This window comes from Chanodichthys erythropterus, chromosome 11 (genome assembly GCF_024489055.1).
Source record: "Chanodichthys erythropterus isolate Z2021 chromosome 11, ASM2448905v1, whole genome shotgun sequence".
NCBI classification, from domain to species: Eukaryota; Metazoa; Chordata; class Actinopteri; order Cypriniformes; family Xenocyprididae; genus Chanodichthys; species Chanodichthys erythropterus.
In genome coordinates, this window is record NC_090231.1 from 7349810 (window position 1) to 7364475 (window position 14666).

A 14666-nucleotide genomic window follows, 5' to 3' on the forward strand; every position below is an offset into this window, starting at 1 on the left:
ATATATTTATTAGCTATCTAAGCTAATAAACACCATGAAGCACACTGAAAAGACACCGGTAGCCAAATTACGTTATTGTTATTTGTGTCACATTCTCGCTTTATCCAAAGAGAGCAACAGGTACTTGTCAGATTCTTGTGGCACTGAGTATCTTGTATGTAGTTACTAAACGCTGTGCCATCTTGATCTCTTTCACTAATATTCAAGTAAGCGTGTCAGTGCAGGTGCGACTGTAACCTAGTGTTGGCGTAGTGCAGCTCCAGCGCTCTTCTGCCCTTGAACATCACAGGGGTGGAGGTGGGAATGGGAGGGGGAGGTTGCAGGAGGGATGGGAATCCGCTAGAAATCTAGGTGCTTGTTGCCTGTGGCAGTGGTACCACATCCTGCTGCCACTTCTGTTTTACTCACTCGACTCACCGTCTCTGACAGGTCTGGAGGCAAATGCAGTCTCTGAAAGAGAGGGAGAGAGAGGGAGGATGTAAGAATAATGTGGAGGGCAAGTGATGAAGCTACAAATGCAAAACAAACCTGTCACGGTACATTGGTATAGTGATGGTATCACATGGTAATACAGTGGTATTTTAGTGTTAACCATTATATTGTCTGAATTACTGTATTCAAGCAACTGAAAAGGCTCATCTGCTCACCAAAGCTGTATTTATTTGATCAAAAATAAAGTAACTATTTAACATAACTGTTTTCTATTTGAATATATTTTAAAATGTAATTAATTCCATCAGTCTTCAGGGTCACATGGTCTTTTAGAAATCATAATATGCTGAATTGCTGCTCAAGAAACATTTCTGACTACTATCAGTGTTGGAAACAGTTGTGCCAAACCTTTAAACGGTAATGCATGTACATGATACATGTATACGACATGGTGTGAAGACATTTTTTAATGTCAAATCATTTCTGTCCTCACTAAAAGTATGAAATACCACATAAAGTATAAAATCACAGATTTCCAACAGATATTTGTGCTTTATCCAGCCTTCACATGCTTTTAGAAATTACATAAATCCCACTTCTGAAGTCGTAATTACGAGCCTGTTGTGTTCAAGTGCTTTGTTGTTGAAAAGAACAGGAATCACGGAGGACACCAGGTTTACTCTTGCCTATTTATTGGGAAAACCTTATTAAAGCCAAAATGATATTTAGCGTCCCATTCACCCACAACCATATCAACATCAGAGTGTCTATTTACACCAAGTGCAAATAGCCCGCCTTGTTGGCAGAGGCTATTTACACTAACTTCGCCTACCAATGTCTGGTTTGGCCAGAAAAAAGTAGTAGACAAAAAGCAGTGTAGAGAGGGCTTTATTGTCTCAATAAGGTGGCAATTATTCAATAAATACAATCATTTACACTCAATATGTTATTATTGCATACTATTTTATAATGTACTAAAATACTGAGGTGCAAACAGTATTGAACTACTATTTACACTTATTGCGAAGAAACTGCAAAGTGCCAACACACTTGCATATAAACATTCACAGCACTATCTATATAGTCAGCTTGCTGACAATTATGGAATTTCAGTGAAATACAGGCTATGTTTGCTGTGTATAAAACATACAATATGCTTTAAATGATTCTTCATATATGTAAACATGCACTACTGTAATGACAAGACAAGGTGATGTAGCTGTTGTGGATAAAACTAGTAAAGAACAGCAGTCACAGCAGCAATCATTCTCTCCTCCGCCATGTTTAAAGTTTATGGCCCGCCCAACTCGGGAACTTGGGTAGCAAAATTATCCCAGAGCTTCCTTGTGGTAAATATGAATTGAGAGGGCATTAGTGTCCGGTTTTTAATTAGGAAACTTGTATTAATGATAATTCCGATAGCACGTAAAGGCAGCATTAATATAATGAAATTATAATCTACAATGAGATTGCACTGTGGGCGGGGCTACCAAGAGCAAAGAAAAACAACCTGAACATGGAAACTATGAGACTGATAACTCAGGATGTGGTCGTGGCTGGTTAGGACAAGAACAAAAAGGAATAGAAAGGCCAAGGTAGACTCAACTCACAACTGATTTAAACAAACTTTGACAACAATGTAACTATATATATATATATATATATATATATATATATATAAACACAAAACAAAACATTTTAATTTCATTGTTAAAGATGTCCTAGAATCAAAAAATTGAATTTACCTCGGCATAGTTGAATAACAAGAGTTCAGTACATGGAAAAGACATACAGTGAGTTTCAAACTCCATTGTTTCCTCCTTCTTATATAAATCTCATTTGTTTAAAAGACCTCCGAAGAACAGGTGAATCTCAACATAACACCGACTGTTACGTAACAGTCGGGATCATTAATATCTATATATTTGCATATGCCAGTCCATGTTCAAGGCATTACACAAGGGCAGAATGTCTGGATCTGTGCACAGCAGAATCATCAGACTAGGTAAGCAAGCAAGAACAATAGCGAAAATGGCAGATGGAGCAATAATAACTGACATGATCCATGATAACATGATATTTTTAGTGATATTTGTAAATTGTCTTTCTAAATGTTTCGTTAGCATGTTGCTAATATACTGTTAAATGTGTTTAAAGTTACCATCGTTTCTTACTGTATTCACGGAGACAAGAGCCGTCGCTATTTTCATTTTTTAAACACTTGCAGTCTGTATAATTCATAAACACAACTTCATTCTTTATAAATCTCTCCAACAGTGTGTAATGTTAGCTTTAGCCACGGAGCACCATCAAACTCATTCAGAATCAAATGTAAACATCCGAATAAATACTATACTCACATGATCCGAAGCATGCATACAGCATGAATGACGAACATCTCATAAAGATCCATTTGAGGGTTATATTAGCTGTGTGAACTTTGTAAATGCACTGTATTATAGTCGAGAGCTTGGGGGGCATGGAGCGCGTGATTTAAAGGGGCCGCAGCCTGAATTGGAGCATATTTAATTATGCCCCAAAATAGGCAGTTAAAAAAATTAATAAAAAAAAATCTATGAGGTATTTTGAGCTGAAACTTCACAGACACATTCAGGGGACACCTTAGACTTATATTACATCTTGTAAAAGAACGTTCTAGGGCACCTTTAAAATTAAAATAAAATGAAAATGAAAACAAAATATAAAAATAAAAACATTCTAAATATTAAATAATTAATAAATACTATAATAGTATAGATATTTCAATGGCAGCTATTAAAGTATTTATTAATTATTTAATATTTATTAATATTTTGAATTTGCTTTTATTTTTATATTTTCAGTTTTAATAAAAAAAAAAAAATGAAAATTAGATTAAATATAACAAGTTGAAGAACCAAAATGGCTGAAACTACAATAAAAAAAAACAAAAACAAATAAGCGACAAAAAATTTAATTCCTCAAACTTAAAATAAAATAGAAAACTGAAAATAAAAAAATAAAAGAAAATTCTAAATATTAATAAAAAATAGATATTAAATAATGAAATAATTAATATAAAAGTATAAAAATAACACTGGTCTAGATAGGCAGCTCATATGATATTGAACTGAGCAGCACTTATTGAACTTCTGTAAAGACTAAAAACAAAGCATCTGTATAGGGTTCGAATACAAAAAAACCCAACCTTTACAATCCGAGAGCAGTTTAAATGAATAAGTCCTCACAGACACTTTTAGCCAGTGATTCCTGTTTCAGCTTCTTACCTCCACCGTGAAGATCTGTAGACTTAAGACAGGTGAGAAAACATGTTTGCAGACAGACGAAACAGAGTGTGTGAACACAAATCGCGTTAGACGCTTGGCCATGCGCCTTAAATGGTCCGAGAAGTGTAACTGTTAGCGTGCTGCTAAAAACCCTTCAGGGAGGCTCAAGCTTTTTGGAGGTTTGTGCGTAGAGTTACGGCTTAGAGGAGAGTCATTAGAATCAAGCGTTTTATTACGGTAACTTGGCCCACATGGGCACTAATCTCTAACAAGGCAATGAGCGATGCCAGAAGCTTGCTCTAAAGAGGCTAATGAGGGACTCAACACAAGGTATACACACACACACAGTGTCGAGAGTAGTCAAGTGCATGATTAACTACAGTTCTGTACGGCAAGTGAATCGCCACAAGCAACAAGCATACCTGCAACTGCATCCTTAATTCAGGTGACCTTTTTCTCCTCAGGTTGATGTTTATCTCCTACCAAACAAAGGCCTTCTAAAGCTGCTATTGTTTGTTGAACAGCAGGTAAGTCATGTGCCTAAAAGGGTCGGCCGCAGAAGCTCAGGACAATCTGTAATTTCCCTGAGCCTTTTCCACACACCTTTAAGAGCTTCAGATCCTTTCCCCCTAAAAACCCTCAAGGCTACAATGCATCCTAATCAGGAGACACCCAGGATCAAAATGTTAAGCTTATCAGGAGGAATTGTGAAGAACATGAGAAGGGATCTGTAGATAGGAAGATGTTGGAACTTAAAGGGATAGTTCACCACATAATCCAAATTCTGTACTCACCCTCATGACATTTCGAAACTTTTCTGAATGTTTTTGTAATTTTTGGAGCTTTGTCACTATGTTGTTATATCTAAAAGAGCTGCAGGGAATGTCCGTTTGAATTTGTGCTCCACATGAGGGTGAGGACATCATGATGTAATTTTACATCATACATCAGTTTGAAGGCAAAAAAAAAAAAAAAAAACACGGTGAGAACTGTTAGCTCTTTGCAGTTTTCCAAAAAAGCGGACCAAATATATGTAATGATAAAAAATGATAAAATTATATATATTATAATATTATATTATATATATATATATATATATATATATATATATATATATATATATATATATATATATATATATATATATATATATATATATATATAAAAATGCAATAAATCAATGACACGTTTTTTTTTTGTTTTTTTTTTTCAAAAATGCAATTAATCCATCAATATAAAAGTTATATTTCATATTGAAAATACACAACAAAGTAAGTTGATTCACATATATGACAGCCTCTGAACTTTGTCAATACTAATCTTACATACAGGCATCTGAGTAAAAATACATTCAGTCGTCGCTCCCAAAATGAATTCAACGAGTCATCTTGTTAATGTTATAAATTACTTTATAACTTCTTAATCTCCTCACGTAAATGATTACATTTCGATGACTTGCGTTTCTTCCCCACCGCAGAAACAACTACAGGTTCATCAATGCCGTCAAAATTGTACATTTTTCTGTTTTTGTTGATCACAAAGTACAAATTAGATAAGGAAAACAAGGATGCCAGGTGTATTCAGAGTACCGCCATTACTGTTTACAGTGCATGGAATGGTGCGCTGTGATTGGTTGAGCGGATATTTTGCGTTCTGCAGAGAAGGGAGACTAGCGTTTGCCTTCATATATATATATATATATATATAAATATAAATGTGACCCGTGCTGGCAAAAGGAGTCGGAATGAGCAAATTTAAAAAAAATTGTTATTGTTATTCTAACATTATCTAAAAAACCTTCAAAATAATGTATGATTTGTTGGAATCCGACAAAAATGACTGAACTACACCTGTTTGAAGTTGACAAAGTCAGCAAAGTCAATTTTGAGAAAAATCGAGTTAAGGTTTCTGGAGGTCCCGAAACAAAATCACCAGCAACCATACCTTAAAATCCCTGGTAATAACACCAGATTTGACAAACACCAAGTCAAAATGAAATATTTAGGAAAAATATATATTAAACTTTTTTTTTCCATGATACCACAATTGTTTGATTAACATTAATGAAACAGACAGCTTATATATTAAGACCTACTGTATCACACGGATCTAATATAATGTTACACAACAGATGTTTTCCTTAACAGTTAACCAAATGTTCACTTAAGACATAACAGATAATGTTTGCATGAATACTTGCCAAGATCATTTTGTTTACATCAGCATGAGTTTGAAAATCACATTTCAGGCTGCGGCCCCTTTAATTCTCGTGCTTCCTGCCCTCGAGCTCGCAACTGCCTTACGCAGCATAAACAAAGTTCACACAGCTAATATAACCTTCAAAATGGTTCTTTACAAAGTGTTCGTCATTATAAACTCTTCAAAGCCCATTATTGCATACAATTTGCAATATAATCATCATCATCCCTTCACATACTACTGTCAGCCTCTCAGCCGGCTAGACCAATCAACACTAGACAGTGTGACTAAGAGGACTTGAACCTGACACACACTTGAACACACTATGTCCTACTGTGGAAATGCAGGAACTGTGTAAACATAATGTTTTTGGTATAGTTTAAGTCTAAGGGTGCTCTGTTAGCGTGGTTCATTTGAATAAGTGTGAACGCTGATATTCGATCCCATGTGGGCACCAAACAAGTGGACCGATACTGCAGAAAAGTTTTATCCCAGCACCCTTTGTTTGAGATGTTTGTTAAGTTCCACTGCAAAATACACACCATAAAAGACTTTTTGTTTAGTTTTGTATCTTTAGGTGTCTGCCATTGGTCAGACAAACAGATGAAAGATACAACATTTAAACAAACAAAACCAGAATGGCTTATTTATAATTGCATATTAAGCTGAGATAGGAGAAATTTTAACCAAGAAAGTTACACACTTAAAACATAATATAAAAGACAACCAACTGAGCCTATAGAAAGCTCTGGGATCATTAAAGGGATGAGTGGATTATTAAGAGGCAATCATTGTCATGAAGTGTTTCATGCAAACAACAATTTCTGCCAACAACTCACTTGAACAAAATCAGTTCAAATCACTTGAAGTGATTTACAAGAGGCTCTCGAGAGGAACATGAAGAGTGGCTTTCCTTAAGAGGGTTACAAATAACACTCCACGCCGAACAAAACCTCACACTGATAATAGCTTCAAAGCCCTCCAGCTACTTCTTGATGGTCACACTGGCACTTGTGAAGAATCACCACAAATCTCACAGGAGATTGTGTTTCAACACACTTAACGTAACGTGCTTTGGGATCAGAGGAGCTTGGACTGAAGCAGCAGACTTTACATGGGGTGAATTCGGGTAAATTAGGAAAGATGAAAAGCAATGTACCTGAATTCAGACCCCAAATAAAAAAGTCTGGGATAGTGTAAAAAGGTTTTCACCTTACCAAAGAATAGATCACAATGTGCAACACGTTTTCAGAAAACACCTGGTTTCACAGACAGGGCTTAGATTAAGCCAGGATTAGGCCTTAGTTTAATTAGGAAGTAGCTTTTATAAATGTGCCTTAGAAAAAACACTACTGGTGTGCAATGGCACTGATATATTTTAAGTCAGTGCAAGTTGCTTTTAGTAAAAACAGCTCAAACATGCATTTTAGTCTGGGATTAGGCTTGAGCCTTGTCTGTGAAACTGGGCATAATCTAAGCCAAATAAAATATTTTGATAAAAATAAAACATCTTTATATACAATGTAAACCAAATATATTTCATTAAGCTATTATAATTCTTAAAAATTATATTATGATTCTGGTATGAAATGGAACCAGTTGGGAATAAGAACCAACTCTTGATTCCCAACACTAACATTAAGCTTGTGTCTTCATTTTTCACCAAGCTTTGGATTTCATAAGCAAAATGCTAAATGATGCATGAGAGCACAAACTGTAGTTTAAACATGTTAAATATCCCATGCAATAACATTGCACATGTCCAGAAGCCTTTGTGTTTGACAGACATGCACACATTTTCCAGAACAGTACTTCTTATTTTTAAATGCTGATTCTTAAATGAGTTCTTTAAAGGCACATATATGTGTGCTGGAGGGCAAACGGAGAGGTTACTGAAGACCAGCTTAGTCTAATTAGAACCAATATTACCTGTTATTGTCTTCTTTCACACTGATCACGAAGACCAGTGTAATATGATTCTTCAAAGATCACCATCTCACTATCTTCAGTTTCCTTCATTCCCTAAGAGTCTAGCATCATGTACTTTTACCTAACATCAATGCGTTAAGAGCATTAAAACCCTGGGAAGAGCCATTATGTGATTCTTGAAGATCCTCTCTGAGTATTTACCATCACAAACATATATTACACACACACACACACACACACACACACACATACACACTCACACACACATATATATGTGCTGTCTAGTGTTGTCAAAAGAACAGACTTCGATACCAAGTCGATACTCAAATACACACAGCAGCTTTTGAAAGTAGGCATCTATCAGTGGACCGGTCCGCTGATAGATGCCTGCTTTTAAATGCCCCCAGTTTCAAAACGCTTTCACATTCAAACACTTCCGTGTGCTTTCAAACACTACAGTGCATTGATCATTGTAGCCAAACACAGACATATCTGATTGGCCATTGTGTTGACACAGTCATCAGAGGCGTTTATGAATCTGCTCAACGTTCAAAGAGTCACATTTTTTAAATTTCAGTACTGACTTGGTATAAAAGTCAGTAATTTTGACAACACTAATGCTGTCAAATCGATTAATCACGGTTAATCGCATCTAACAAAAGTTTGTGTTTATATAATATATATATGTGTGTGTGTGTATTTATATATACATATATAAATATTAATCAAAGATGACACAAGTAAACACAACATGCAGTCTTTATTATGAAGGGGAAACAAAATCCAAATCCACATGGCCCTGTGTGAAATAGTGCTTGCCCCCTAAACCTAATAACTGGTTGGGCCACACTTAGCAGCAACAACTGCAATCAAGCATTTGCGATAACTTAAAATGAATCTGTTACAGCGCTGTGGAGGAATTTTGGTCCTCTCATCTTTGCAGAATTGTTGTAATTCAGCCACATTGGAGGGCTTGAGCATGAACCGCCTTTTTAAGGTCTCAATATAGGATTGAGGTCAGGACTTTGACTAGGCCACTCCAAAGTCTTCATTTTGTTTTTCTTCAGCCATTCAGAGGTGGACTTGCTGGTGTGTTTTGGATCATTGTCCTGCTGCAGAACTCAAGTTCGCTTCAGCTTGAGATCACGAACAGATAGCCGGACATTGTCCTTCAGGATTTTTTTGGGGTAGACAGCAGAATTCATGGTTCCATTTATCACAGCAAGTCTTCCAGGCAAAACAGCCCCAGACCATCACATTACCACCACCATATTTTACTGTTGGTATGATTTTCTTTTTCTGAAATGCTGTGTTACTTATATGCCAGACGTAATGGAACACACACCTTCCAAAATGTTCAACTTTTGTCTCGTCAGTCCACAGAGTATTCTCCTAAAAGTCTTGGGGATCGTCAAGATGTTTTCTGGCAAAACTGAGACAAGCCTTTATGTTCTTTTTGCTCAGCAGCGGTTTTCGTCTTGGAACTCTGCCATGCATTTTTTGCCCAGTCTCTTTCTTATGGTAGAGTCATGAACAATGACCTTAACTAAGGCAAGTGAGGCCTGCAGTTCTTTGGATGTTGTTGTGGGGTCTTTTGTGACCTCTTGGATGAGTCGTCGCTGCGCTCTTGGGGTAATTTTGGTCGGCCGGCCACTCCTGGGAAGGTTCACCACTGTACCATGTTTTCGCCATTTGTGGATAATGCCTCTCACTGTGGTTCGATGGAGTCCCAAAGCTTTAGAAAAGGCTTTATAACCTTTTCCAGACTGATAGATCTCAATTACTTTCTTGGGGGGGGGGGGTAATAAACTTTGATATTTAAATTTGTTTGATGATCTGAAACATTAAAGTGTGACAAACATGCAAAAAAACAACAACAACAAAACAAAACAAAAAAAAATCAGGAAGGGAGCAAACACTTTTTCACACCACTGTATATTGTTCAATATATTGTACCTCTCGATGGAAATACATGTAGTGATGTTTTTCAAATCAATTTTTGGTCAAGATCTTGTAATTCACAATGAAAGAGGTGAGCACTCTGTAAAATCTCCTCCAGCACATCCCAAAGACTTTCAATGAATTTAAGGTATATATATATATTTAATAATATTATATATATTTAATAATATTATATATATATATATATATATATATATATATATATATATATATATATATATATATATATATATATATATATATATATATATATATAAATAAATATATATATATATATTATTAAAATATATTTTAAATATATAGAGATATATACACACACATATATACATGCATTTAAATATAAAAAAAAAATAGAAATGTGTGTATATATCCATACACAATTCTTGCCAAACTCTTCCATTTGTGTTTTCTGCATGGCGGGTTTTTTAATTAACCATGTTTAAACAAGCACCAAGAGTTAGTGCTCTTAAACACAGCTCTGTTTCACAATATGCAATTTGGGGGGCCAACATAATATCAGAACCATCGGACATGAAATAATGTGAAGCAATAACTTCTGGCGTCAGCACTATAATTATCACAATTTTCTTTTTCATTTGCTTCTTTCTGCACGTTATTCAAAATCCAACCCAAGCCAAGAGACAAGCACCCGAGGACAAGTGAAAGTAACCGAGATAATAAAAAACCCCAACTGTGTAGCACAATCAGTATCGTTCTCATTGCACCTCGCCCTCTGGTCAGCTGTGTCCACTGTGCTCTGAGTCTTTAGGCCAGCGACTGCAGAGGTCAGGAGTCCAGGGGGAGTTTTCACTCCTCTCTGCTCGTTCGGATTTGGAGAGGTGCCATAAGAATGGACCCTGGGTGCTGTCGGATGGGCGTTGGATGTACGCTGGGGGATTAAGACCCTTGCGGACTGGCTGGCCGGAATATGAATGCAGAGGCGGATGCCCTCAAGGTACTCCGGGGTGCAAAAGGCACAGAGGACAAACACGTGTAAGTGCTGCTTTCATATCCGATTGGCTGAGCTGAGAAATGAAGGCAGTATATGATATGACAGTGTATCACGAGAAACACCACCTCTGCTTCTGCTAGCTTCTCAAAATGCTTGTTTTAACCCTTTTGTGGAGAGTTACAAATACATTTTACATATAAATGTCAGTAATATGTGTGTTGTAACTGAAGAACTACATAAATCCAAATGTATCCTTCCACAGAACATATAGCAAACCAAAAAAGTGATTATTATACATGATGACTGTGTAACTAAGCACTGGGTTCATATAAATGTAAATAACTAGTGAAATAAGAAAACAGTGACCGAACAGTTGATTGTGAATAATTTTCTCACTGAAGCTCACAAGTTCATAAGTTTAAGATCAGTACGATTTTTTATGTTTTTGAAAGTAGCCTCTTCAGTATATAGTATAGTCTATAGTCTACTCTAAATTACCAAAGGCCAGATTTACTAACGGCTTGTGCCAACGCAAACCCTCTTTTGGCATTAAAACACTACTGTCAGGATTTACTAAAGACACACAGTGAAAAATTATTATAGGGTTGTTTCAACCTGGTCTCATGGAAAGATGTACTTGTGGGGAAATTTTTCCAAGTTGCAAAATACGTACCAATACGTGCCTATAAATGCAGTTCCAACAGAAATGAACACTAGAGGCAGTAAAACAGCAAGCACTTTAAATGGTTTTCATACAGTTATGATTACAGAGGTACGTTTTTCTAATGAGACTAGACTGGGTTGTTTTTGCAGTTGACCTTATTGCATATGCATTTGTAGGAGTTTTCCTTTCAGACCCAAAATTTATGGGAAGAGAGTATTTAAATGAATAATGCAAGGTGATTTACTAATGTTTGCGCTAGTCAATTTACTGTTATTTGCGCCATGATTTACTGCCCCAAAAAAAGAGGATGTCTTAAACCAGACGCTAATTTGTGCTGCTCTTGGTAGATTACGTTGGTCATTATGGAAATGATCCGGATGCGTCTGTATTCTTTAATTCAGTAGATCACATACACTTCCATCAGTGCTGTTTTTGGAATTTGCGCTAATTTTCCATGTTTAGTAAATCAGGTCAAACTAAATTGTCATATTCAATATGCTAGTGCAAGTATATAACAATTAGTTCAAACTTTGACCTGTGGAGGCCAGTAATGCACTTAGCAGTGTCTACACTGCCGGAATTCAAATAGAGAAGAAGAAGAAGAAGAGAGCTAGTTCAAGATGAGCATTTGTGGTTAAAATGTATATAATACAATTTTTTTTTTTTTTTTAGAAAATGAGCAATGGTTTCTCTAGATAAGACCCTTATACCTCATCTGGGATCTTGTAGAACGCTTTGAAGCTGCACTGAAACTGTAATTCTGACCTTCAACCGTTTGGGCTCCACTGAAGTCCACTATATGGAGAAATATCCTGCAATGTTTTCATCAAAAACCTTCATTTCTTTTCGACTGAAGAAAGGAGGACATGGACATCTTGGATGACATGGGGGTGAGCAAATCATTAGGAAATTTTAATTTGAAAGTGAACTAATCCTTTAAATATACATGATTATGAATTTTGCCATAATCGACCAGCCCTAGTAACAACCATCATACTATATGAAATTTGACAACTCTGACAGCACAAAATATGCAGACTGGACTCGTCGTTAAGCTAAAATCAGGTTAGAAAAAGGGTTAAAATCTGTGTTGAAGTCAGGTAATATAATCCAGCCGTTAAATGTTCATGCCATCCCATTGTATCCTCTGCAATTTTACATTGAAAAGAGTGACATTTCTGAAAGGACTTTGTTGACCTTTTTGACCTTTCATGCTCATTAAAGACTGGAGGCGCTTGGAACTGCCAGTGGTAAACTCCCCAAAAAGGAACCACAGACAAATATACAATGTGAAGCCCTTCCAGTCTGTTCTCCACTTGCCCAACAAAACCCATTCGCCGTCCTCCTCCTGCCCACCTCCCCCCATACCAGAAGTGGGGTTCAAACACAGTTTAAACACATTACGTGCAGCAGTGGCGAGGTCGGCCACGGGTTACTGTGCCGTTCCCTCTACGGGCCTGACCAGTCGGTTGAGTGCCGGAGTCTGGATCACACTCCAGGGTACATGTATGCTGCGTGCTAGCGTCCCCCGATGTCTAGCAGACTTAAAAAAAAAGAAACTCCCGTCTGATGTGGCTACAAATGGAGGTGTGGGACTCCATCCTTCAGCCCAGTAAGAGCAGCCCACAAGCTTAAGGGAAGTGTGCGTGAGAGTGTGTGCATTTGTGTGTGTGTGACAGTGAGCTAAAGGCTTCTGCTGTTAGCCATCGCTGCTCTTTATGCGTGTGCAGCACCGTGAGGAAGGAGCTAATGAGCCAGCAGGTATTTTCAGCTATCAAGACGACGTGGGAGGAGAAACGCTAGCGAGAGAAGGAAAAAGAGAAGGTGGGGAGAGAGAGGCAAAGGATTCTTTTAGAATAATGGCAGATAAAGATGGGGTTTTGTATGGACGACTTGGCTTTTGCAAAACTGCAGATCAAACCGAGACAAAAGAAGAACTGGGTGTGTGAGAGGATCGAGAGAGGAACTTGGAGACGGAGAGAGAGAGAGAGCGGGCAAAAGAGAGTCTAAGTGTGTGTTTAAGTGCTTCACAGAGTGTTAATGAATTGGGGGTGTAATCCATCACAGGTTGTAACTCTTCACAAGAAAGAGTCCCTTTAACTAAAGGACAGCACTTGTGGGGACAAAGACCGGCATAGTGTGGACTTCATACTGCAGCGCTGAAAAGGTGTTGCCATTAGTAACCCCATCCCCTTGAACCACAATCTGCGCTTTAACACTCACAAGTCTGACCTTAACCAACAACACCGAGCTGACTAGAATGACAACTTTAGGACCTGTATATATAAAGACTTCAGATGCAAAAGCTGCTAAATATCACCTCCGTCAAAGTGAGATATGATCGAATGTTCTCCGCACATAGTTTACGTTCATCAAATACTTCTGCTTCAAACCTGCTAAATCCTAGTCTTAGACCATTCAGAAATACCGATTTGTTGGCAGAAACCTCTAAACGCCACTTCCCTTTGCCAGCAAAAGCCTCTAAGATCACAGAACGAATCAGAAGATGCAAATCGAATCATGATTTCAAGATGAATGATGCCAGGAGCCAGCTTTCAATTGTCTAGCTGCAAGTTTTTAATCCTGTTTAAAGAGATTTTTAACTAAATAAGACAGAGGAGTATGATGAAATGGATGAAGCTGTGACAGATTCAGTCACTGGAAAAATTAAACGTCATCAACCTCATAATTCTGTCCGTTGTAAGGCTCAAGAAAAACGTTACAGTGGCAGTGACAGGATTTTGAAAGTAGCATGTAACATTTATTTCCATCAAGAGGTCCATCAATTTTTGGTCAAGATCTTGTATTGACAATGCAAGAGGTGAGCACTCTGTAAAGTCTCCTCCAGCAAATCCCAAAAACTTTCAATGAATTTAAGGTCTGTGCCAATTCATGTGTGAAAAAGATTCTTCATGCTCCCTCCCAACCATTCTATTACAATGTCATCCTGGAATATGGCCATGATGTGTTTTCCTACATGGTTGTTTAAGAAATGAAAAGCTACACACTCCATCAATAAGGGTTAGAAAAACTGTTGCCAAACATATAACATGCTAGAAACATAATAATCACTGTAATAATGATCCAGACATAGACTCTTAAGCATTTATCTGTAAAAAGTCCAAACCGTGACTTTTTTTGGTCAAGCAGTGTGTATATATTAGGGATGTTGGCCGATACCAAGCTCATGTACTCGTAAAAATACCCCCGATACCAAAGACTGATACCTCACATGACGTAACTGACAGAATTTCCCGTGCAC

At 37.2% G+C, this 14666-nt stretch overlaps 1 protein-coding gene across 2 annotated transcripts in view; it reads right to left on the reverse strand.

Annotated features, from left to right (window-relative positions):
- The window catches only part of elp4 (elongator acetyltransferase complex subunit 4), a 90283-nt gene continuing 75617 nt past the window's right edge, over positions 1-14666 (reverse strand). For both annotated transcript variants that reach the window (XM_067401334.1, XM_067401335.1), the window contains exon 10: positions 1-450. In XM_067401334.1, the coding sequence (XP_067257435.1) occupies positions 340-450 (111 nt within the window). In that variant the 3' untranslated portion in view covers positions 1-339. The remainder of the gene's footprint in view (positions 451-14666) is intronic.